The following is a 25,720-nucleotide window of genomic DNA, read 5'->3' as shown; positions in this document are numbered from 1 at the left end:
TCCTTCATTCATTGATGCCCCACATATTTTAGAGTGAACCACTTGATCACAAGGCCACACACAGACATACACTCTTCATATGTAGAGACAATTCCCTAAGTCTACTGCATGTTTTTAAACTTTTGGATGGAACCAGAAAACACAGTGAAAACCCAAGCAGGAAACAGAGAGGAACACACAAACTCAATTCAAAAAGGCCTCAGTTGAAACCTTCTTGCTGTGTTGCAGGAGTGCTAACCACCATACAACTTAGTTTTTGAATTTAAATGCATTGCATGCATGACTGAAAAGCTAAAAAACTAAAATACTAGAAGGCGCAGCAAGCCAGTAGGTTATCCTTGGCACTTACTTCTTTACCCTTTATTAGCGCAACAATGCTTTTTTACGGATACATTTTACAGTTTTAACCACCTGATAGTTGTGGCTTTTAATACTGCTTTGTGCAATATGTTTAGGAGGTATTTTTCAGACTTTCTGTCTATATCCAAAGGGGTTGCTACAGTTGTAGGGCTTTTTGGATGTTTTAAGACCGCTTTAAGGGCAGCAAAAGCCTCCAAAATAAACTTAGTTTAGGCCAAAGCCAAAATATGTGTGTGGTTGGCAATATCTTTTCCACAATTCCTCCAACAAGAACTACACCGTGCCAGCCCCATCTTAGCTATTGTTTGTGGTGTTCTGAAAAACCTAATAATTGCTTTCCACTTGAATTCGCTCCAGGAGGTTGAAATTGTGGTCCGGTGTGCCTCACCGCATATCTCCTCCCAGGTGTCCATTGATATGTCAATGTTCATTTCCCCCTCCCATCTCTGTCTCAGTTGCTGGGAGTTATGTTTATTCATAGATACAAATATATTATATAGCTTATCGATTATTTTCTTCCCGCTATTTCTTATTAGGAACCTTTCTATGGAAGTAAGTCTATTCGTTTTTTCTCACTCCATGTGCGTTGTCAAGAAAGGTCTTAAATGTAGATATCTAAAAAAGTCTGTCTTCAGGAGATCAAATTCCTTTGGCAACTGTTCAAATATTTTTAAATTGTCGTCCTTGATCAGTTGATGCAAATAGATAAGACTATATTCTGACCATTTTCTAAAGCCAGTATCTAAGTTATAAGGGGTAAAGGTCATCATAAGTCCAATATTTGTTAGTGAGAGTAGTTTTGATACATGATAGGATGAGTGTATTTTATTCCAAATTTTTAATGTGTTTTTTGTCCAGGGTGCCATTTCTTTTACAGGGACATTATGAAAGGGTAAGATTTCCAGGGACTCCTTGCATATTGATAGCTGTATGTTTCAATACAGAATCACTAACAATTCTGATTAATTCTGCAATCCATTAATATGAATTACTGCATTGGTTCAGACCCTGGATCAATCGCATAGGGACCTGTTTGTGAGGAGTTTCCACATTCTCCCAGTATCTGCGTGAGTGTCCTCTGGTTTTTCTTGTTTTCTTCCCACAGTCCAAAAACATGGACAATTGGGACAACTGCCTAGATGTGCAAATGAGAGAGTGAATGGTTGTCTGCCCTGAGACTGGCGACCAGTTCGAGGTGAACCCCGTCTAATGCCCATTGGCAGCTGGGATAGGCTCCAGCATCCTCTGCAACCCTGGATAAGCAGTAGACAATGGATGCATGAGTGGATGTTGGTTAGGTAAAGATTAAACAACTACTTAGCTATACTGAAAAATATTGTGTCTCAGACTAAAATTTAAACCTCAGTCTGTTGACTATATTTCAAGGATCCTGTGTATCACAAGAGTTCCACCAAGTGACATGGACAATAAATTGATCTTATTTTGCATGACTAAAGGACCTGTTACACTAGTTATTGCGGTAAGCAACTTCTTCCTTTTTTTTTTTTTATTTCTTGCACCATGATGATAAGCTCAGTCTATCACAAACAATAACTCCACTCATTTTTCCCTATTTAGTTGTAAATTTATAAATCCCTGTTTTGACAGAACAACTGAATGCTCTTGACTTTGTCCCTTTGCATTGTCATCATGTAAGTTTCTCTTTTGCTTCGACTCGTATTTTGTGCATCTGTTACTTAATTTTGAGCACAGCTAGGGTTAGGGCGCTTCTCTTGGAGATATACTCATTCATCTTAGGAGGAGAGTCTGGTTCTGTTTGATTTTACCTGCTGACTACAGAATCAGTCATTTTCTGCTTTTTGTACCACACCAGCTAAAGATGGTCTTACATCAACATGCATGGATGATGCCTAACAGTTTTAGCTGACGTCAGTATTCAAAATCATAGGAACAATAAATTCACATTATTTATTCTCAGAAGTTATCAGACAAATAATTCTCATCTCATGGCTTGTACCAGCTCCACGATGAGCGTAAACAGAATAGGAAGGAAGGGAAGTAGGTTAGTGACAATATGGTCTCTGAAGCAAAATGTAAACAAGCATACAAAGCCTGGTCTTTCTCACAACAATGTTAAATAATTGAGAAGGAAGAAGACTGGAGGAATTGTCTCAACTGTAATTGAAACCTCTCTAGGTTATATAACATGGGAGGACTGATCGCCACCCACTCTCCAGTTGTGTCACCCTGTAATATCCACCTTCATCTTTCTTCTTTCCTTCTCCTCTTATTCCCTTGTTATCGATTGCCAATCTTTTTGATGACTTGCTTCATTACAAATAGTTTCTACTTCTGTCTCCCTAAGTGAGTTCCTCTGTCCTCCTCCCCTTTCCACTTCACCCCGACATACCTCCTCTACTCCCTCTGTCCATCCTTTTGTCCATGAATTATTCTTCCATTTTCCCCTATATTCTATTACTTCAACAATCTCCATCTTTTATCTTTACATTTGTCTACAATTGAAGGTCCATTTCTTTACAACCCTCGATTCCACTTCCTCTTGTTCTTGTTCTTCCTCTCATTCCACCAGCTCTGTCTCTTTCTATTCCTCTCCCCTGATTTATTCTCATTAATCCTACCGGACCACTGTCTTCTTTCTCTCACAATACAAAATGTATGATTGTCCACCCCTGAAAGCCTTTAGGCAGGAATCCTGGGAGTCGATGGCAGGTCTGCATACTGACAATTAGAGCTCTACGAACTCCTGGTGTTCTGCGTGTGCTGAGGAGACCTTTACTATATTTGAACTGACTGACATCAGTCAATTTATGGGGAAAAGTAGCAATACCACATACATTTGACATTTTCACTCTTACACATCAATGGTAAAAATAAGACAGCTTTAACCTCTGGAGAAAGATGAGAGAGAATACTGGTATACAGAAATAAAGCACAAACCAATATCACTGAATGGGAATTGTGTTCTATTTAAAAATATTATACTATGTCTAATTTTCAGTTTAGTGCTATATTGAGAAATAAGGATAATATCATTTATAATCATATAAATTATTATAATATAATAATAATTCAAAAACAATCAAAAAAATTTTTTGTGATGAACTTCATACAGAGCAAAGAAGAATTAATTGAAAAATACAATTTTGAAAGTAATTAAAAGGCATGTATCCTGCTACCATATTCAACAAGTTTTTTTTCTTTAATTTCTTTGTATTTAAAATTGTTAATCTAATTCCAAGAATAGAGTTGGAGGTCAAACCTAACTTCAAATACATACTTTCTGAGAGAGAACAACAGACAAACAGCTTGCTTTTACAGAAAATTGAATTCCCTCTGGCTTTACAACATTGGGGTTCCTACTGGAAGTGTACAGACATCACTGGTGATGTCACACTGTGTCCATGTACTTATGACATGATGATGACCAGCATCTCTCTGTCATCCACCTTAGCTGCACACACTTCTTGTTCTTTCATCTGAGGCACAGCTGTAGCTCTGTTTATGTGTGTGCTCTCACATGCATGCATAGTATAGTTTTCTCTACCACAGCCCATCAAGTGGATTACCCATCCCTCCCTCTGCTTATTGTCTCTCTTTCTGGTTAGCCTTCAGCTAAAGACTCCATTTTGCATATATGAGGACTATCTAAGTGTGTGCGTGTGGATGTGAGCTATTCTACTTACAAGTGCAGAGAAGAGTACAGACTAAAGTAACTGGCAGTGCAGGGGAAGTGTGCACTGAGGCAAAACAATGGCATTCTGGGTAAAAATAGCCCTTGCACTGTGGTAGGAAAAGAAAAGGAGACAGAGTGACAGAGAGAGACAGAGAAGCAGGAAAGCAAGAGAAGAGGTGAAGAAGACATTACAGTAGAAGAAAAGAAACTGTGGAACTGTATGTTTAGAAAGTAAAACGGAAGGAGCAAACGCAAGAATTGACTCAAACTGGAAGTAAAGTAAAAATGAGCGAAACAAAGACGCTTTGTAGTTTACACGTTACCCTGACACACAAGCTTTGGAAACTTATGAAGCAGGTTTTTTATTTCTTTGCTGAATTCTGTCTCGCTGTAAAGGGAAGTACAGACCACTGAAATATGAATGTACAGAGAAGGCAAATTTAAATGACTGTTAAAGATTCATCCTAACATTCTTAGGTTAAGGATTGATAAAGTATAAAGACATCACGAAACACGGTCAGAAGATGACTTTTCAGTGGGAATCTGCACTATTTAATAAATAATAGGATCCAATTTTAATAAACTAAGACCAAAGTATGTGACAGAGGTACATGATAGAAATGTCCAGCATTGAAAATTATCCTTTACAATATTAATGTTGATTAGAGATAAAATGAACAGAAGAGGAGCTTTGTGAAGAAATCAAAGAATAATATAATAATAATATTCACAATTGTTAGGTAAATAAATGCCCCCTAAAAAAGAAAATTAAAAGGTACAAGAAAGTGAAAAATTTTAATTCGGCGAATGCGAGAAATCCTTAGAAAGGACTGAGATTTAAAAAAAAAAGAGGAAGTCCAAATGTGTTCTTTCCATCAGAATGAAGCCGTCATATGAAAAGAAAGAGGCAAGACTCTTCAGACAGAATTAGCCCTGATGCCGCATTTTACTGTGTCATTGACAATATTAGAAAAAGCCAGATTGTTTGTGCTATGTAGGTTAAGTGGTGCAGCAATGAGATGCTCAGCAGGGAACGAAGCACTCTCCCGCACACCACACACACACGCATGCTCGCACACACACACACAATGAAACACACACAATTGTGATGTGATCTTTAGGACTGAATGTACTGGCTCAGGGTAAAAGGCAAAGTGTTCACTTTAAATGGCTTAACAGCCACAGCATGTACTCATGCACACACACACACACACACACACACACACACACACAAGTTCATGCACAAACAAAAAAATGTGTGATGGTTAAAGGGGTAGCTGTTAAGTGTGCAGTGAATGGTCAAGCTCTCAATATGTTTGACAAAAATGGTTGAATGACTGGCGACCTTGTAGCGTCATAATACACACAGACGCATGCACGAACGCACACACGCACGCACGCGCATGCACACACACACACACACACACACACACACACACACACACACACACAATTACTGTGTAGTTTCAATATTTTCCTGCATCTTACAACCAACATAATATCATTCTATTTAAACTGACATGGCACTTTTTTTTAAAACCTCCACAATTCAAAGCTCAGGTTAAATGTTGATTTAGCCTGAGCTTAGCTTGAGCTCGCTCTCTAATGTTGATATTTACTCGGATGTTGCGCCGCACATTATCATGAATCATTCAGCACAAGGGGTCATTTCACAACCATAAAATATCCATCAATAATTCAAATGTGATGTCTGTATATTGAGTTCAAGTTTATTAATTTATATACCAAAAATCTTTAAAGAAAAAAATTTTCTTTGTTCAATTAATGCATGTGTGTATGGTAGTATTTGCTATTATATGATTGTTTAGTTAATATAGTTTGTTGCTTATTTGACAACCCTGTGGAAATCAGATATAAATAAGCACAGAGTAGTAATAAAATGCTTTACATTGATTGGCTTTAAGTATTCAAACCAATTAAAAAGGGTTCGAAATGGTCCTTAGTCTTCTGATGCTTTTCAAAACTTTTAGAATTTGAAGGGACATAGCCATTGCGATTCAATCATTTATCAACCGTTTGTTCTCTTTTAGAAAAAGGAGTGGTTATGTCTCAACTGCCAAACCCAACGGTTAATGTCTGGAGGTGGTCTTGACGAGCCTCCACTTCCTGTCCCTCACCCTTCTCCTAAACATCAGCCAACCGGTTCCCATCACCAGGCACCTCCTAGTCAACAAAGTCCTCTCCACAAAACTGCCAATCAGCAGGGGCCCAAGCCAACTCAGCCCCAAACGCAGAAACCGCAGGAAGGAACTGGAGGTAGTGGAATCTTGCCAACTGCAGCAAAACAGTCAACCGAGACCAAGACCATGACACCGGCTACAGCAACACCTGTTCCAAGCTCTGAAACCCAGAAACAAACAAAAATGGCAGAAGAGAAGCCCAAGACCGATACTGACCACCAAACTGCCAAAGAAACGAAGCCCTCTCAGAAGAAAACAGAACAAAATGCGCCGATCAAGGAAATCAAGAAATCCAGGCATTACGATGTAAGTATTGATTTTCTTTCAAATTGTATACTGCATTTCCTGTAACCTTGATTAGGGTAATGTAACCAAATGTGATCCTGATTAAAACTTAAGAAAATGAATGACTATAGTATCAAAGCTTTGTTGTCCAGCCAGATTAGAATAGATGGTTGGTAATATATAAACTTAAATGTAAGTTTGACATCAATGCAGCTTTTATTAAATATAAAGGCCAGGCAACACATATACAGCCACAAAATTTCACATGAAATGTTACACGACAATGCTAGGGGGCTGACATTTAAAGGGCAATTAGTTTGTTTTATTATCAGACCACTATTTTGATAGTGATGACAGTGGCTTTTCAGATATTCTCATCCAGTCACCAAATAGAAAGATCTTCCCCTCCACTCTGATAGGCTCAGCCAATTTACTTTGCTCCAATAACAAGCTCCTCAATTTTCCTTGAAAAGCAAGCCAAGGTTAATAAAATGTTTGTTGTTCTACATTTTAATAGCATCATGTACTAGGTAGATGCTTTCCAGGCTTAATTAGTCTGCATACAGCTTGAACTTTGAAGGCTTCTGGTAATTGAATCGGTGACATGAATGATATAATCAATATTTTTCGTAAAAAATGGTTCTCTCAGTGAGGTGCTGATGTGGAGCAGACTGCGGGGTACTTTGTATGCGTATACCTGCCCATCACTTTTAAGTTTTAGGTTAATCTGATTTTTTTTTTCAGTGCATGGAAACCACATTGTTTCCAACATTTATTTTGATACGGTAGACGAGGATTCTTATTCCTCCCGTCTTCAGAAATGAGTTTGAAAATCATGGACATGGAAATTTGCCTTCGAGCTGGTGTGCATGTGTATGCATACATGCATGCGTACGTGTTTGCAGGCGTGTGTAGGTGCATGCGTGTGTTGTATATGTGTGTGTGTGTAAGATTTGTAAGACTATATTTTACATCTCTTGACCAAATATAGCTAAGTAAGAGTTTTATTGATACTCCACTCTCTGAAATAGTGTATGATGTATATAAAAAAGGTAACTAGTGGTATTTTCAATATGCAATGACAAAACACTTAAATGAAAACACTTTCCCCTCGAATGCTGAATGTCTGCGGCTGTTTTGAGAGCATCTCATTGATTTCTTCCTTACAGAATGCTGAGGTTGCAAGAGGCAACAAGGCATGGAATCCCATAAGGATGGAGACAATGAGAGAAAGTCAGAGAGAGAATAAATAAAATGGTGCTTTTTCTTCCTTGTTGGCAACCATCACTCCTGCTTAAATATAGGCACACTGTAAATATGTAAAATCTCCAAAGCCTTTAGCAGTAATAACATTTCTCAGCAAAATCCTCTCTGTCTCAAACTGAGCATCATAAAGGGTTTTCATGAAGATTTCGACAGTTTCTTTCAAATCTATTTACTATATTGCCAATTGTTTTTTTAAACCAATAATTCTATATTTTAACTTTTACAAGATCATAATGACATAATGCCTTTTGAAAAACTAAGCGCAAAGCTTTTGCTCCCAAGAAAAGAAACACAAATCATCTCTATTGCAGGCATTACCGATGAAAATGCGAAGCCTACTGTTTTCCATGTTTTTTAATTCATTTGCAATGCTTAAATTGTATACATAGCCAATAATTTTTGCTCACACTAAGTAAAAATTTAGAACTCATTCATTAAAGTATAAGAAATAGGTGTGCATATAATAATAATAATAATAATAATACATGGGATTTTTATAGCGCTTTTCATGACACTCAAAGACGCTTCACAAGTAAAAAAAAAAAATTAAAAAAAAAAAATATATCAGAGAACCATATAAAGATACCAAATTATAAAATGTGTACAATCGAATAATCTAAATTTTGTCTTTGGAGGTTCTCAGTCATCCAGGTCATGGTGAATTCTTGTCGAAATATATTTGTCTTGGCAACTGAATGTGAATTTCTTCACTTGAAGACGTTTCACCCCTCATCCGAGAGGCTTCTTCAGTTCTAATTGGGAGTCTATTGGGAAGTTAGGAATATAACTGCCAGGTTTTTGGGCAGGTCTAGGTTATGGTGGCTTGTTGTGTCAATGGCAGAGTTGGAAGAGTTGGACATAGAAGGGGGATTGTTACACTGATGGGGGTGTTGTTGGTTGGAACCAAAAGAGCAATTTAGTGGGAGTACCTGGATGTGAATAGGTAAAGCTAAACAAAGGAGTGAAACCTGTTGGATCACATGAACTGTGGCTCATGATCGATGTTACCAGGGGCTGGTTCTGGTGGTGGGTCTTTCCTGGTTGACAACCCCCCTTACACCTAGCTTCTACAGATTGACTCTTCTAAATTTTTGCTCACATTAAGTAAAAATTGAAAGCTCATTCATGAAAGTTTTTTCGGTACAGTGTAAGGATTTAGAAAAAGGTGTGCATATATTAGAGAGCTAGATTCCGAATTATACAATTTGAACAATTAAAGTATCTAAAAACATGTACATAGATAAGTAGTTAAATAAATTACAAAAAATACCTCTTGATCAATTGAGGGGATTTTTGCAACATTTATAATGTCCATAAATGAATGGACTACATTTCAGAATGTAGTCCATACATCAATGCCAACATACATACATTAACAGTCTTACATTGTGATGTCATATCTAGGATTTTCTTTTCAAATAAGGCAACATTTTTACTTCACCATTTATTTGGGCTCAGATTATTTGCATTAATAAAAAATACTTTTTCAAAAAAAGCTTTGACCCAACCAAATTTAATGCAAGTCTTTTTTCTTTCTTCTTTAGGAAACCAAAAACAACAGCACACATGACTTGTCCCGCAGCCCTCAGAGTCTTAGTGACACTGGCTACTCTTCTGACGGTATCTCCAGCTCCCACAGTGAAATCACGGGTCTCATTCAAGAAGAGGAGATGAAGCTGAGTGAGAGAGGGATCAGTGGGAGGGGCTCACCACCCAGCCCCTCTGAAATCACTAAGCTAGAAAGCTCAATGAGACCTTTGCTAGAGAAGAGCCTCTCAGAAGAAAAGGTGGACAGAAGAGGCCGAAAGCACAAAGATAGAGACTTGGATGACAGAGGAAAACAGCGCCCTCGTTCCCTATCCATTCCACCAGATGCATATGACTCTGAGGAGGAATTAGAAGATATACTGGAAGAAGAAGAGGATGGAGGTGACTGGGAGGGAAAACGAAAGGAGGGGAAGGAAGAGAAGAAAGAGAAGAAAAAGAAAGAAAAACAACCTGATACCACAGAGATGACCGATGAGGAGTTCATGAGGAGACAAATAATGGAGATGAGTGCCGATGAAGAAAATGAGGATGAGGAGGAGGAAGAGATGGAGGAAGAGGAAGATGATGAGGATGAAGGGTATGGCTATGAGAAGCCTAAGAAAAGCCACCATAAACACATAATTTCGGATGCTGGGAAAGAAAAGAGGCGACTTCAGCACCATTCTAGCAGTTTTGAGGAGGAAACTAAGACTTCGACTGATGTTTACAAAGGCTCAGTGGAAGAGGGGGAGGAAGATGTGATGGCATCACAAGGTGGTTTGAGGCGTTTCAAAACGATTGAACTCAATAATACTAATAGCTACAGCAGAGATATAGAGCTGAGCAATGAAAATGATCTGAGTCTTGATCGAGAGCCTGAGCTAGAAATGGAGAGCCTGACGGGATCTCCCGAGGAGCGATCCAGAGGAGATTATTCCTCTACCCTCCCGCCAACTTCATCCTCCTATGGCTCTGGCCAATCTCCTACATCTATTTCATCAATGGAGGAGGACAGCGACAGTAGTCCCAGCAGGAGGCAAAGGTTGGAAGAGGCCAAGCAGCAGAGGAAAGCACGGCACCGCTCTCATGGCCCTCTTTTGCCAACGATTGAGGACTCGTCTGAAGAGGATGAGTTGAGAGAAGAAGAGGAACTTCTGAGAGAGCAGGAGAAAATGAGGGAGGTAGAACAACAGAGAATAAGGAGCACAGCACGAAAAACCAAAAGAGATAAGGAGGAGCTGAGGGCTCAGAGGCGCAGAGAGAGGTCAAAAACACCACCTAGTAATCTCTCACCAATTGAAGATGCTTCTCCAACAGAGGAGCTGAGACAAGCTGCAGAAATGGAGGAACTGCATCGCTCTTCTGCCTCTGAATACTCTCCTCAGAGCCTGGACTCAGAAGCTGAGGGATATGAGTCTAAACTCTACAAGTCAGGCAGTGAGTACAATCTGCCTACCTTTATGTCTCTTTACTCACCAGTGGAGAAATCCTCAACAACCACAACTACAATAGCACCTTCTTCAACTTCCAAGCCCCTAAAAAGTGCTGAGGAAGTATATGAGGAGATGATGAGAAAGGCAGAGTTACTCCAAAAACAACAGAAACAACAGCAACAGCAGCAGCATGGGAGACATGGCCAGTACTATGAGGAGGATATTAATGGACAAGGATACGATGATGAGTATGAATATGAACAAGATCCAACAGGATATGATAATGAGGCAGCAGAGACAGAGACAGATATTTATGAGGAGATTCGACAAACATCTCAGAACATCACCAAAATGCAGCAGGCCACAGATGAGCAAGTTGAGATTGAAATTGAGGGCTCCTACCCAGAAAAACAGCTTCTAGACACAGGTTCAGCTTTTGCTAAGTTATTAGAACAAAGCAATGCTCTACTGACTCCAGGAACTAGTCCTACACAGATCTCAGCACCCGTGTCCTTTGCTGAAACTGGCGGACGAATACCCGATGTCCGTGTAACACAACATTTTTCTGCAAAGGATGGGCACAAAGATAGGATCAAATCCCAAGCGGGGAAGAATGGAATAACCCCAACAGTAGCTGCTACAACTATTGCTGCATATGGAGTTTATGCCAGAGATGCAGTAACTATTTCTCAAACTAGTTCAAGCCACACAATCACATCTAGCCAGTCCGGTATGTATGCCAGACAAACAGGAAGCACAGCAACATCTTCAGCTACAGTCTCAAGTGTATGCAGCAAGATTGCAGAGATTACTCAGGCCTATAGTCAAAGAGAGGTGATTACCAGAAGAGTTGGGGAGACCAGAGGTGTTCAAGTACGAGATAGTTCAACATCTTCAGCTGAGAGAATCATTGAGCCGCGTTCACCGAAGTATACTACTTATTACAGGAGTACCAGCCCTCCTCTTTCTCCATCACCACCACCACAAAGTCCCACACCTTCACCCTCCAGAAGGGCTACGGCTGAGTTCTCCACACAGACGTTCAGTTCAGCACTGAGAATGGATGCAGGCGGCTCTGGCCCTACATCTCCAGTGATGGCTCAAGGAACCCAAACATCACATAGATCTGTTTCCCCACGCCTGTATCGACAACAGTCTTCCCAGGAAGCTCCATACTCTCCACCACCAAGCCCGGCCCGACCGATGACAGTCAACACGGCTACTTCACCACTATCGTCCCCCACCCGATTCAGCCGGCAGTCAACGTTTGACTCTTATTCCCCGTGTGGTAGCCCTCCTGACACCCCACCCTACCAACAGTCTCCTACACGCAGCTTTTATCGAACGCAGAGAGTAGAGAAGGTAAATGTTGGTACAAGTATGGTGAGCACAGCCAGCACTTACACAAGAGGATCAATGTCAATGGATAATATCTCCCTCTGTCGCATATCTACAGTCCCAGGTGCTTCGAGGGTAGAGCAAGGACATATGATCCAAGGCGGAAGTGTTGTTGACCTCAGAACAGTCACCAAATCTGCCCCAATCATTATTACAGACCAAGGTATGGATCTAACCTCCTTGGCTACTGAGTGCAGGAAATACCATGGTGGAACAGAAGGTGGAAGACATTCAACAGTTGTACAGCCACTGATTATGAACCTGAATGCACAGGAAACCACAACACCAACTACTGTGAGTGTCACTGTGGCGGCTTCCATGTTCATGACCCAGCCCAAACAGCCAACAGTATATGGTGATCCCCATCAAAACCGAATAGATCTGGGTCAAGGCGTGGGGTCAGCTGTATGTTTTTCCCAGAACAAACCAACATCTCCTCCAACTGACCCATCAATACCAAAAATTGATGCCAAATTGGAAGATCTCAGTATCCAACAGAGAGAGCTACAAAAGCAACAAGAGAAGCTGCAAATGCAACAAGAGCTTCTTGAACAGCAGTTGCAGCAGCACCATCAGATGCAGCAGCAGCAGCAACAGGTGTCCGCTCTGGCCAGGTATAATCTCACTGGCCAGATCACACCGTTACTCAAGAAAGATCTGTTAGTCAATCAGACAAGCACTGCCTCAGTTGTTGTCAGTGCTGTATCACCAGTAATTAACACCGAGCTATATGGTGCAGGTCCCATTGAACTGAAAGGGAAGCCTAGTCCTCCCGGATTGATTTCAGGGGTTACTGCCCCACATAGCATGGTAGTACAAATAGATGGAGGGCCAGAGCCAGCAAGGGCAGTGACCCAGCTAGTCAATGTTGAAGAAGGACAGGATGCTGTAGATCTTGTAGGAGGCCAAATTAAACCTGACAACCAGCCAGCTTGCTGTGATGTTGTTTACCGACTTCCATTTGGTGGGACTTGTGTCGGTGTTTCTGAGAAAGAGGGCATAAGGCCTCCTTCTGCGCCACCTCTCACCTATGAGTCCGAACAAGAAAGACCTCCTGGAAGGTACCATGAATATCCGGTGGATGGACATAAAGCCTATACGCTGCCTTTTCCTGGTAGGCTCCAACCCTCAATGTCTGATACAAACCTAGCTGACACAGGGTTAAATTCCTACCAGTCCAAATTAGAACCACAAGTCCACGCTCAAGGAAACCTTGCCATGGATCTAACTGCTATGAAACAGGGCTATGGGGGTTATATTGGGATGCAATATGGCTCCTATACAGATTTGAGGCATGGAGGAGACATCTCTTCCCAAACCGTGCCTATTAGAAGATACAATTCCTTGTCAAACATTAGTTCAGACTATGGCTACTCTGCCCGTGATATTGCTAGCTTTCAAGAGGCTAATTTGGCACAGTACAGTGCTACCACAGCCAGAGAGATAAGTCGCATGTGTGCAGCACTCAATTCCATGGATCGTTATGGAAGCAATCCAGACTTGATGCAGTTTGGTAGTTTGGGCCGAGGAACTAGTTCTGCAGCTGCCAGACTCGCAGCTGGTCTTGGCATGAGACAAAATCTCCTCTTTGGACTAGATGGGAAACCAATTTCTCACAGCCAAGCACTAACAAACCTCATCAATGCCAGACAGGCTAGTTTGAGAGCAATGTATCCTGCCGCCATTAGGTCCTCGGATGGGATGATCTACTCCACCATCCAAACCCCCATTGCTTCTACATTACCTATAACAACACAGCCTGCTTCAGTTCTTCGCCCATTACTGAAAGGAGTATACAGGCCGTACCCCTCTCCTAACATGACACCCGTGCCCTTATCTAGTCTTAGCCGACTACCAGTGAGCCCAAGATTATCTTTATCGGGACAAGCTCCAGTCCGGTATCCGACACCTGGCCTTCTTCAAACCACATCAACCACTGTCACTACTGCTACTCCTGCTATAACCTCAGCCCAAGTAAGTGTTCCGCTGTCAGCTTCCATGACAGCCTCCAGCTCCATTGTCCAGGATGAACCTGTTTATCTTGGTAAAGGTGCCACAGTGACCTCCTCATCAGCAGAGGTCACCACAATAAAAGGAGCAGTTGTTGTACCAACTGATCCACAACAACAACCATTGAATATGTCCCAGGCACATCTGAACAGTCAACAACAACAGCAACAAGCGACTACGGCTCAGCTACCACAACAACCTCCCTCAGCAGTCCATGCCTACCAAGCATTAGACCCTTCACACACCCATGGCTATACCCAACCACCAGCAGGCCCTTCTGCTCCTGGCAGTGGTTTACCCATTCCAGGAGGTCTCCCTGCCTTCCCTCCACCAGGTGCCATACATAAGGAGGGTGAAACTGAGGCAGAGAGGTTGCATCGACAGCAGGAGCAGCTCCTGCAAATGGAGAGAGAGCGTGTGGAGCTAGAGAAACTCCGGCAGCTACGTTTGCAAGAGGAGCTGGAACGGGAAAGGATGGAGCTGAAATTGCATCGAGAGAAGGAACAGATGCTGGTGCAGAGAGAATTACAAGAGCTGCAGAACATCAAGGAACAGGTAGAGGGGGACATAGGATGCAGACAGTTGGTGTCTTACTACATTTTATGTCATAGATGCTTAATAATATGAGATTGGTTTGTGTTCTACTGTTTTTATTAGTGTGTTCCTTGAGATTCTATTTTATTAAGTTTCATCATTTAATGTTATTCCAAATACTTTTTGTTTTAATGTCAAAATTCTGATGTACAACAAATACAGTGATCTACTCTAATATAAAAATCAAGAATAACCATACATAGAATATGGTACATGCATGCCATTCAATACATGTCTCCTCTCTTAATTCTTCAACGTCGTTGTAGGGCTTTCATTTTGGCCGGTGAGACTCACTGAAAAAAATCACTACGATTAATATGGCATTCCTTGTTAATTTAGGGTATGTTGCAGAGCCATTGTATTGTTCTGCTTGAAAAGTATTAACATATGCCCAGAGAATTACGCACATCAAATGAGAGTTAAATCCTGTTAAGTTGATTTACATGTTTCCGCAGACTAAAGTGTGCATGAATATGTCTGTGTCTACATATGTGAATCAGAAGGAAATGATGCTCCCATTTTGTCCACAAGGTGGTTTCTTATTGTGTATTTAAACAATCCATATTTAGAAGCAGAATGGAAGATTTGGATTTTTTTTACCTTTTTTGATCATCAAATAAAATATAGATTAATTCATTATTTCAATCATCGGAGTCAAACATAGCTATGTGTAGGCATTTTCAATCATTAAGTGGCTCATGGAAATCCTCTGTTGACAGTCAACCAAGAGGTTAATGCAACAATGTTCTTGTTTTTGATAGAACAAGCAGTTGAAAATCTCTCAAGTTAAGACATATAAACAGGTGTGGGATCTTTTCTTGATAAATATGAACTAAAGAATGAATATGCTGCATCCCATACCCAAACCCACACCCGAACCAAACGCTCAACTTACATCAGCCTGTAGTCATGCAACTAAGATAATGCATTGTTTTCTTTTAAGCTTCATTTGTCTTACAATGGATATAATCTATACATACTAATATTTATTTTATTTGCACTTGCCTTCATGGTTTATAGATTTCATGAAAAGTTAAATAACTGCAAGCCATTTCAACACCATCAGCATGGGACTCCCACCATGTTACAATAAGAATCAAGAGATTTGACATTATTTGCATTTATTGGATTTTTTTATATTTTATCATCAAGTTGTACCAAATATAGTAACCATCTCTGTTTCTATCTTTACCATTTCTCTGTTTATCTTGTGTTTCCCATGCATTCTTCAACTGTCACCGCACTACCACCTCCTCTATATGCTATGCCATTGCTCCTCTGTTTTCTTCCTCTCTCACCAATGGCATTTTAGGTTCTACAGCAGCAGCAGCACGAACGTGAAAAACAACTTGTTGTCCAAAGGGAACAGCTGGCCCAGCAAAAGTCCCAACTAGACCAGATCCAGTCTTTACAGCAGCAGCTCCAGCAGCAGCTTGAAGAGCAGAAGAGACAGAAAACAGCTGCTGCAGTCCATGGAGTGCAGGTGAGGGGAGTGAAAAGCACTGTTAGACATGGGACTACATTGCATGGCGATGAAGGGGACCGATTTGGCTTTAACTTGCCTTTACCTCCTCATTTCTCTTGGCACAAAGGTGTAAAGCGTTTATTAGAATTGATTTCTAAAGATGCTTTACAAAATTAAATGTTAAGGTATATTTGTTATTTGTCGTAAGATTCAAAGATTCTCTTTTATTTAATTTTTTCAAGCTACAAACATGTAATTTTAAACAATTTTCAAACTAAATGAAGCATTTATTTTTCAGATGGACGTTAATGGACAACCTCTGCATCCGTACATTGACTCTCAAATGGGTTCCCGCTCACTTCCCAACTCTTCATCAGAGATGTGTCTGAGGAGCCAGGAGGAACATGTGGAGACTAGAAGCAGTATGAGGAAGCACAGCTCCATGACTAGGCTGAGCAGGGACAGTTTGGATGGAGATGGATCCATGTTCTACAGCTCCCCACACAGGATTGTGGATAGCTGTGTACAGACAGATGACGAAGATGGGGGGGAGAGGTAGAGATGTCTGTGTGTGTGTGTGTTAGTTGATGGTATGAGCAAGTGAATGTGAAAATCGTTTAGGCTGATTGGTGTGTTTCTCGATATGTGGATGTGAAAACAGGCTATGTTTAACTAAAAGAATCGTCTATCTCAACATGCATGCAATTATAATTATAACTAATAATCGGCCTTGTTATTTTTCTTTTTTTATGCATTACATGAAATGCACTTCAAAATATGACTTGCTTAGTAATGTTCTTGTTATCAAAATGATCACCAGGGCTGAATTTTGTAATTCAAATAGAATCAGATAAAGCATAACTGGTTCCTAATTTAGTTTGTGCTTCTGTTGTCCCCATCACCAGATACATGATGCGTCATCGTACCAGGCGACGCGGTCGTAGTGTTGATTGCTCTGTACAGACAGATGATGATGAGGACAAGGCTGAAACTGAGCTGCCAGTCCGCCGAAGACGTTCTCGTTTCTCACGGCACTCTGAGTCCAATTCTGCTGGCAGCAGCACTGCTGCCACCACCACAACAAACACTGACACCAAAACTGACACTTCCAAGATGGTATCCTCTAGCATTGCCATTCAAACCATCAGGGAAATTTCCTGCCAAACAGAAGTGGAGCATCTAGGAAGAGTCTCCCCCTCAATTCATGTGACAGTTCCTGACCCAAATAAAGTTGAGATTGTACACTACATCTCTGGACCTGAGCGGACCCAAAAAGGACAGTCCCTGGCATGCCAGACAGACCCAGAAGCCCAGTCGCAAGGGGTTGTAGCTCCTCAGCTCAGTGTGCCGACAACAATCAGTCCATATTCTTCCTCCATCGGCACTGGAACTCAACAATCTAGTTCCAGTGACATTTTGACCCAGCAGCGTCAGCAGCAGCATATTACAGCAAATGCTGCTAAGTTTGAACGTCGCCGCCCCGACCCACTCGACATTAACTACCAGCCTCACAACCACCTCCACAATGAGTCAATCTCTAGCATCATCCGGCAGCAGCAAGCTGCTCCGAAATCCCCTCAGGTTCTCTACTCTCCTGTATCCCCAGTGTCCCCTCACCGGCTACTGGAGACCTCTTTGTCTAGTGAGAGGCTGAACAAGGCCCATGTGACACCTCAACAAAAGTCCTACACAGCTGAGTCTCCCCAAAGACATCCCTCAGTGCCCAGACCCATCAAGAGCACCCAAAGGTCCATGTCAGACCCGAAGCCTCTCAGTCCCACAACAGATGAGCATACCAAGGCCAGGCTTACTCTGTATCAGCAGCAAGCTCTCCAAAGCCAGGTACAGTAATTTATATCATGTCAACAGAGCGTTTTAAAACTTCCTAACAATCGAGATAGCATAAGTTGAAATGATGATTTTTGATTGAATAAGATGGAAGTAAGTTTTACAGACACTGCGATCCCAGTTTAAAGGCAATGTTATTTTGCTTCATGCTCTACCATGTTATACAGAAACAAGCTTGGTATGTGTGTTTTTCAATATTTGTGGGGGGGAATCACTATTTAAGATTGAAGCTATAAAAAAAAAAAAAAAAAACACAAACTCACTCTATATGCAAGTTGAATCCAATCAAAAGAAAACTACACACTGATTTTGGACATAGCTTTAGTACATCAGAAACTGCAAGGCAATGGACAGATGCTTTCAAATGTTCAGACCTTTAAAAAATTTGATGTGAAAATTATATACTCTGAAAATGGTCATAAAAGAAGAGTGACAATTTTTGAAGCCTTTTATGAGGGATTAGCAGGACTGATTTGTTCTAATTTTTTTGCACCAATGACTGTCAAGCAGTATTTATATAAAAAAAAGACTGGATCTGGGTGTATTGCCGGACCCTCTGAATCATAATTTGAATAGCCTCGCACAGTTCATCCATGACCACTAACAGGCAAAATACTAAGGATGACTGGTATACAGTAATAACGGTTGAAAGTGTAGATTTTTCCTTCAGAAACTTCAAAGAGAATCAGAGTGTCAGTGAGGACATTTTCCTCCACCAATAAAAGGTTCTTGGAAACTGGAGAAAACTTTTGTAGAAACAATGGGGATGTTGTGGCAGACCCAACATCTCAACACAGTCACAAGACCAGTATCTTACAGCTGCAGTCTTCAAGCACCTTAACAGTGTCCAAGTAAGTTTTTACTTTCTACAGATCACTTGGAGTTACAGATTTGACAAGTCAATTGGAAGCTAGAAAGGGCTTACCGTAATAAAATTGCTAAGAAAGATGAAGTAGATATCATACACAAGTTCTCCACATTACCTTTAGGAGCAACAATGAAATTATTTGATTGAAAAACTGTATATCAAAAGCAAGAGAATAAGAGTTGTAGATACTTCACTAGTCCCTCTGCTCTTATCAGCAGTCAACTCTCCTTTTTGTTACCATTTCAGGGTACAGTTATATGTTTATTGATTTCTTGGGTTATATTTTTCTAAACTTTAGTTATATCTAAACTAAATACTATGTTAACTAATTTGGATTATGACATTTAAATCATTGGGCAAAGAACATTTTCAAGGATGTGCATACATCCATCCATCCATTATCTACTGCTTTTTCCTGCACTTAGGGTCGTGGGGATGCTGGAGCCTATCCCAGCTGTCATTGGGAGAGAGGCGGGGTACACCCTGGACCGGTCGCCAGTCGATCGCAGGGCAACATATAGAGACAGACCATTTACTCTCTCATTTACACATCTGGGCAATTTTTCCAATTTTACTGGATATGCAAACAAACTTGTTTTAATTGCAGACAAGGGATTTTGTAAATGTCTCAGGGAAATTGATCATGCAACCCGTCAACTTCATTTCTGTGACACAGAATGCATAGGAAATTCGGGTGATATAGAAGTCTAATGTTTTATCGCATTCATCTCTGGCACAGAGTTAGTCAATATCCATTCTGACCGCTTTTAATATAAAAGACAGTGCAAGTGATCTAATTGTTAGAAATGAGAGTCTTTCTTAGGAGCATTCAATAGAAAACCAAATCCTCCAATACGTATAAAAAAAAAGAAGTACCGTTCAAATAACTGCATTGTACAGTAACAAAGAAGTCATGAAACTAGGATTACTTGATGTTCTACATGAACCTTAACTGACTTTACAACAGACATTCCAAAGTCATTAAACCAACTTGTTGGATTAAATCATCTTTAGTCGTCGATGGTTACAAACCTCACAAACAGTTTAATTTGCATCACATGGGACTGAGCATTGTATTTAAAATCCACTAATTTTGTATACGTCCTCTAATTCAAACTTTGCTCTTTTTTCTTGTTGTCTTTGTCTCTATGTCTGTATGTGTCTCTTGTGTCTTCTTTAAATATCCCCATCTTTGTATCCTCTACTTGCTTCCTCTGTGATCTGGCTCACTTTTTCCTCCTGTTTTGTTCACCTGCCATGTATATGACTTTCAACATCTTCCAATTCTCTTTCCACCTATCTTTAAATCATTTCCCTTGCACATGTTCAATTCAACCTTTTTTACCGTTTAAATCAATTCCCCTTTTTAATTCCTATTTATTGCTTTATTCTCATGTTTCCCATTGTCTTTCCACACTTTTTTATGATCCGCCACTCTTTATTAATCTCTCATGTCGCCTATTTCACATTTTTATTTGACTTCTACAAATATTTTATTACTGCACACTGTACTCTTACCTACTTTTGATCTCATGCAAAATAAATTGCTTTCATTCTTATCATAACTATCACTATCTTACTATTCTGTTTTATCCTTCTGCTCTCTTCGTTTGCATGCTTTCTTGCTTTCCCCCTCTTGTCTTCCATTACTCTTTCACTCTTGCTCTGTCTGTATGTCTGTCTGTGTCTTTCTCTCTCTCGCTCTCTCCTTCTTCAGCTGGCAGCCCTACAGCAGAGCTCACTTCTCCGCAAAGTCAAGAGAACCCTGCCCAGCCCTCCTCCGGAAGAGACCACAACATCAGTTCACCTGCCCATGATAACACCTGCCCTCCAACAGGTCTATTTGCCCTCTGTGCCCAGCCTCAAGCCCAGCTCCAGGTCTGGCCTGGCTGCCAAAGCCAGCCTCCTCAAAGACCTTACCCATGAGCTGAAGGCCGTGGAGCAAGAATCAACAAAACTTCGAAAGCAACAAGCTGAACTAGAGGAAGAGGAGAAAGAAATTGATGCAAAACTAAGATACCTAGAACTGGGGATCCATCAAAGGAAAGAGACACTAGTCAAGGAGAGGGAGAGGAGGGATATTGCTTATCTGAGGTGTATGGGTGACACTCGGGACTATATGTCTGATAGTGAGTTAAATAATCTACGTTTAGCAGCTGCAGCTGCAACGCACGAGACAAACGGGCTTTTGACAACAAGACCAAGCACCGCACCTCTGAGCCAGTTCAGTGACCTTAATACGGCAGCCCAGTACCCCCCAACCTCTTCTTTCCTCTCTTCTCAGTACCCGCAGAGCCAGCCAACAGCACCAAGTCAATCAAGTCTACCCTACCAGTCATCAACATTCAGCCAACCTCCTTATCCCACTGTGTCTCAGTCCCAGGCACTGCCACAGCCTACACCCCTCCAGAGCCATCATCCTCCAGGACCTCCCTACCAGTCTCAAACCGCCTACACATATTCCCAAAATCAACCCCCATACCCCCAGACAGACATGGGGTTACCAGCTGCACCTCAGCCTCAGCCTCAACCTCAACCTCAGCCACAGCCACAGCCAGGGCATACAGGTTTTGGGCCAGCACCACCTGGTCAGCCCCCATACCCCACCCACAGCTCACCCTATCCAAGTGCTGTGTCTTCCTACCCAAGCCAGACCACCCCATACCCTGGCCAACCCCAAGCAGATATCCTGACAGTACACCAAGGAAGACCCAGACAGACTTCTATAGCTGATTTGGAGCACAAGATGCCCACCAACTATGAGACAATCAGCAACCCCACAGTTGTGGTCACCACCACAGCACAGGATGCCGCCTACTCCAGTGCAGCATCCTCTTATGGTCAGTACACTGGAACAACCACCATGGCCAGCTATGGGCCCTATGGCCCAGCAACAGTGTCCAACAGTTACGGTGGGTACTCTACCATGCCACCCAGCACTTACGGCCAGTATACTTCAACCACAGCTAGTTCATATGGCCAATACACGACAACAACTGCTAATGCTTATGGTTACACTACCACAACAGCCAGCTCATATGGACAATACACTTCAACAGTTTCCAATGCCTATGGACACCCTGTAGATAGTCCCTCAACATACAGCACAGCAGACGGCATGTATGGGTCTCCTGGTTTAGAGCAAAACATCCCAAGGAACTACATGATGATTGATGATGTAAGTGAGCTGACGGCAAAAGACGGGCTGGGCACGACAACAGTGGACATGATGCATCACGGCGGAACTGGGCGTTACCCGGGCGACATCCATGGCCACAGCAGCACCGTTGGCAGCACGACGCGTGGGGGAACAAGCACCTCGTTGTACGGAAGGGCACCCGAGGAGGATGCAGCGATGCAGGAAGAATTGTACGACCACCATGGCAGGGGTAAGAGCAGCTACAGGCATGGACCATTAGGGGGCAGCAGCAGCAGCGTGAGCACTAGCATGGGTGGGGGATCCTCCTATTACTATGACTACGACTACAAACATGGCAGCATCCGCTCCGGGATACAAAAGTCTTCCTCAACCTCCAGAAGCCTTCTGGCTCCTGCAGTTATGTCCTCCAAGCGCAGCAAGCACAGGAAACTCGGGAGTATGGAGCAGAAAATCTCCAAGTTCTCCCCCATTGAAGAGGCTCGGGATGTAGAGGCAGACTTGGCCTCCTATTCCTCGACAATGAATGGGTCTTACACCTCCTCCCACATTCGAGGACGCCAGTTGATTGAGGATTATGGCTTCAAAAGGAGTACATACGAGGCGGGCAGTGGCAACTCCCATGGGAGTCGATACTATGGATCAATGGGAGATGAGGACGATCGGATTTACTACACTTCCACAGGCCGCTCCCGTTCCACTGGCTATGGCATGGACAAGATCTCAGCTAGGGACTACTCGGGGTATCGCAGTCGATCCTATGAGAGGGATGACCGCTCCTACCGATCTGGCTATAGCCGGGGGCGTCATCCAACTCGGCAGTACTCTGAAGAGGAGAGCCCACTAAGTCCCTTGGGGAGGTTCATGGGTTCTGGGCGATCATCAAGCTTAGGTCCCGACCCATATGACAGCCGCACCAGTAGATATCATTACTATTATGGCCAATATGGTTCCAGCCACTCACTGCCAGATGTACAAGACCACATAAGGGACCTTCCCCGGACACATGTCTACAAGTCGGATGATACATACATAATAGACGATTATCATTGTGCTGTGTCAGACAGTGAAGGTAATTGTGGGAGTTGAATGCCCACACAGTCTCACTACCTACTACTGCCCCCACGTTTATCAAATGTCCCCCACCCACCGAGAGAATAGGCTTAGAAAAAGAAAAAAAGAGACAGCTAGCTGTTGCATGCTATTGTTTACCTCCTCCTGAGAGTCACACGAAGTTCTCAAATCAGTGGAGTGCTGTCTGTCTGTCTGCCTGCCTGTCCGTCCTTCCGCCTGTTCGTCCAGTCATCTGTTTGTCCAATACTCGCATGGTCCACCAACGTGGTTGTTGTCGTCGTTCGCTGCAACCTGATTCACATGGAAGGTCTTCTTGCACGTCACAAATATATTGTTTTTCTCTTTACAGGATTTTATCTTGAATTATGTATCAATGTCTTTTTCAGATGTCTTTACTGTATATTTATCACTCCACTGCAAAACTGTCCATTGACATAATATGGTATTTCAAACATTTTCATCCCAAGATGGTAAGCATTTACTCAGTGCAAAAATAAGCATAATCATCATCAAGAACATAAAGGAAAATGAATCAAATGCTGTCGGTGGTATCTTTATGTATTAATATCTTGGCTTTGAATTTAAAATACATCACTTTTCATGCACAACAGCATAATCCTTAGTGGACACCTTTGCAGTGATTTATCTTCTTATTGTCTTGTGATGTCTAATGTTGACATATGAGGTGAATTTTGCATGGATGTGACAGTTTTATTTTTATTTTCTGCCTTCTTTCTGTATCTTCTCCTTCTTCCTACTCTTTTTTTTTTTGCATGCGGTTGGTCTTCTTCCTGCCTCCTTCTCACAGCCTGCATGCCGCTGTCTCCAAACGACATGGAGATTGACTGTGATCTGCTCTCGGTTTCCAAAGCCTACCATCTTGGCCAAGAAGAGACTGACTGGTTTGAGAAGCCACGCTCCAGCTCTAGACACTACAGCAGCAGCCACTCATCTGCGAGGAGTCGCCATGGGGTTAAGCATACTTACCATGACTATGATGAGCCTCCTGAGGAGGACCTTTGGCCACAAGACGAGTATGGCCATGGAGGACGGCACTCTTCATCACGTGACCACCGGCACCATGGAAGCTCAAGCCGACATTCATCTTCTTCACGTCATTCAGATGAGCCTAGGTCCTCCAGGTCATCAAAGGGGCACCCAAAAGACCAGTCAATGCGCCATGACACTTCAGGGCGTTCTTCATCTTCAGGAAGACGTGGTGAATCCAGATCAGGAGGGTACCACTCATCAGACTACTCCCGGGATCCATCTGGGCACCACCACAGTCAGCGTTCCTCCAGGCAGGGGGATTCACACCGGTCATCCCGCAGCAAATCCCAGCAACAAGTGGACATGCAGAGTCAACCATCAGGTACATCAATCTACTACTTACTCATCATAAGTCAAGTTATTCTTTATGTGAAGGACACAAGTTTTTATACCTACGACCACAGTTGGTCAGAGTCTGCACCAGTGTAGTAATAATAATCAAGAAGGCATCTCTCACCTTCCCACAGTGACATGAAATTGAAAAAATAATAATAGCGAGCCCATTAAAAGTAAAGTTCACAATGAACAAACATTAAACTATAAGAGAGTATAGTTTATAGTATAGCGTATAGCGAGAGAGTAGCAGCAGAGTTATCAGTAGAGTGCAAAAACCAGTAGTTAAATATACCATACGATAGCAGGTGAGAACATTAAATGGATTTTAAAGCATAAAAAAGTCAGTATAAAGTATATAATACAGTCGCAGCATAATGGATTTTACTGTAACCGCGCAAAAATGTCAATAGCCTGCACCCACCTGTACACTAAAAACTTCAGCTGAGCGTTCAATACCATAATCCCTCAACAGCTGATTACCAAACCACAACAGCTGGCGCTCAACACCTCCCCCTCCAACTGGCTGCTGGACTTCCTCTGTGATAGGCCACTAGCAGTATACCATTGTTCCAAATACCATTATAGTGACCTTCTCAGTAAACTGTACACAAAAATAAACAACCCTCTGCTGCTACTCTCTCATGCCGTTAAATATTAAATCTGCACCTGCGTGCACTTTATACTTCATACCTCATAGTTTAATGTTTACTGTTCAATGCACTTTACTGCCAATTTGCACTCTATTATTATTATTATTGTTGCTAATTTCATGTCACCATGGGATTGTGAGAAATGCCATCTTGATTCCTCTGTATGTCCAGTACATGCAGAGAAGTTGACAATAAAGCTGTCTTTGACTCTGAAAGTGCAAAATAGTGCAATATGTTGCCAGAGTTCATTGTTTTCGGGACCAGCCTGGGCAGAAGGGGGCAGAGTGGAGGGAGTAGAGAGTGGGGAGAGAGTTAAGCATCCTGACAGCCCGGTGAGTGAAGGCTTTGGTGAGTCTGGTGTGTCAGGCACGAAGGTTCACAATGGAGGCTCACAATGGAGGAGGCTTTGCGGGTGAGGCAGGTGGTGTGAATGTCTTTCAAGGAGGGGAGTTCAGATTCAACCAGTGATTTATGTTTTTGTCCATGTCTTTTGAACAAATGGTGCAAAGATAAATAAAAATGTCACCTTGAATATCTATCATC

The 25,720-nt window shown here is 42.0% G+C and overlaps 1 protein-coding gene across 4 annotated transcripts in view; it reads left to right on the top strand.

Moving 5' to 3' along the window:
• Positions 1-25,720, top strand: part of bsna (bassoon presynaptic cytomatrix protein a) — a 110,180-nt gene that overhangs the window by 53,678 nt on the left and 30,782 nt on the right. For 2 of the 4 annotated variants that reach the window (XM_086159951.1, XM_086159950.1), the window contains exons 3-9: positions 6,067-6,522; positions 9,312-14,690; positions 16,042-16,212; positions 16,493-16,749; positions 17,100-18,036; positions 20,628-23,139; positions 24,013-24,513. In XM_086159951.1, coding sequence (XP_086016077.1) covers positions 6,067-6,522; positions 9,312-14,690; positions 16,042-16,212; positions 16,493-16,749; positions 17,100-18,036; positions 20,628-23,139; positions 24,013-24,513 — 10,213 coding nt within the window. The remainder of the gene's footprint in view (positions 1-6,066; positions 6,523-9,311; positions 14,691-16,041; positions 16,213-16,492; positions 16,750-17,099; positions 18,037-20,627; positions 23,140-24,012; positions 24,514-25,720) is intronic. The other 2 variants (XM_086159953.1, XM_086159952.1) reach the window with 2 other exon arrangements.

This window comes from Fistularia commersonii, chromosome 14, assembly GCF_037954325.1.
Source record: "Fistularia commersonii isolate RoL2024-O1a breed Wild chromosome 14, RoL_Fcom_v1.0, whole genome shotgun sequence".
Lineage (NCBI taxonomy): Eukaryota > Metazoa > Chordata > Actinopteri > Syngnathiformes > Fistulariidae > Fistularia > Fistularia commersonii.
Note: the sequence above shows the minus strand (reverse complement) of the source record. Positions and strands in the feature narration are given on the sequence as shown.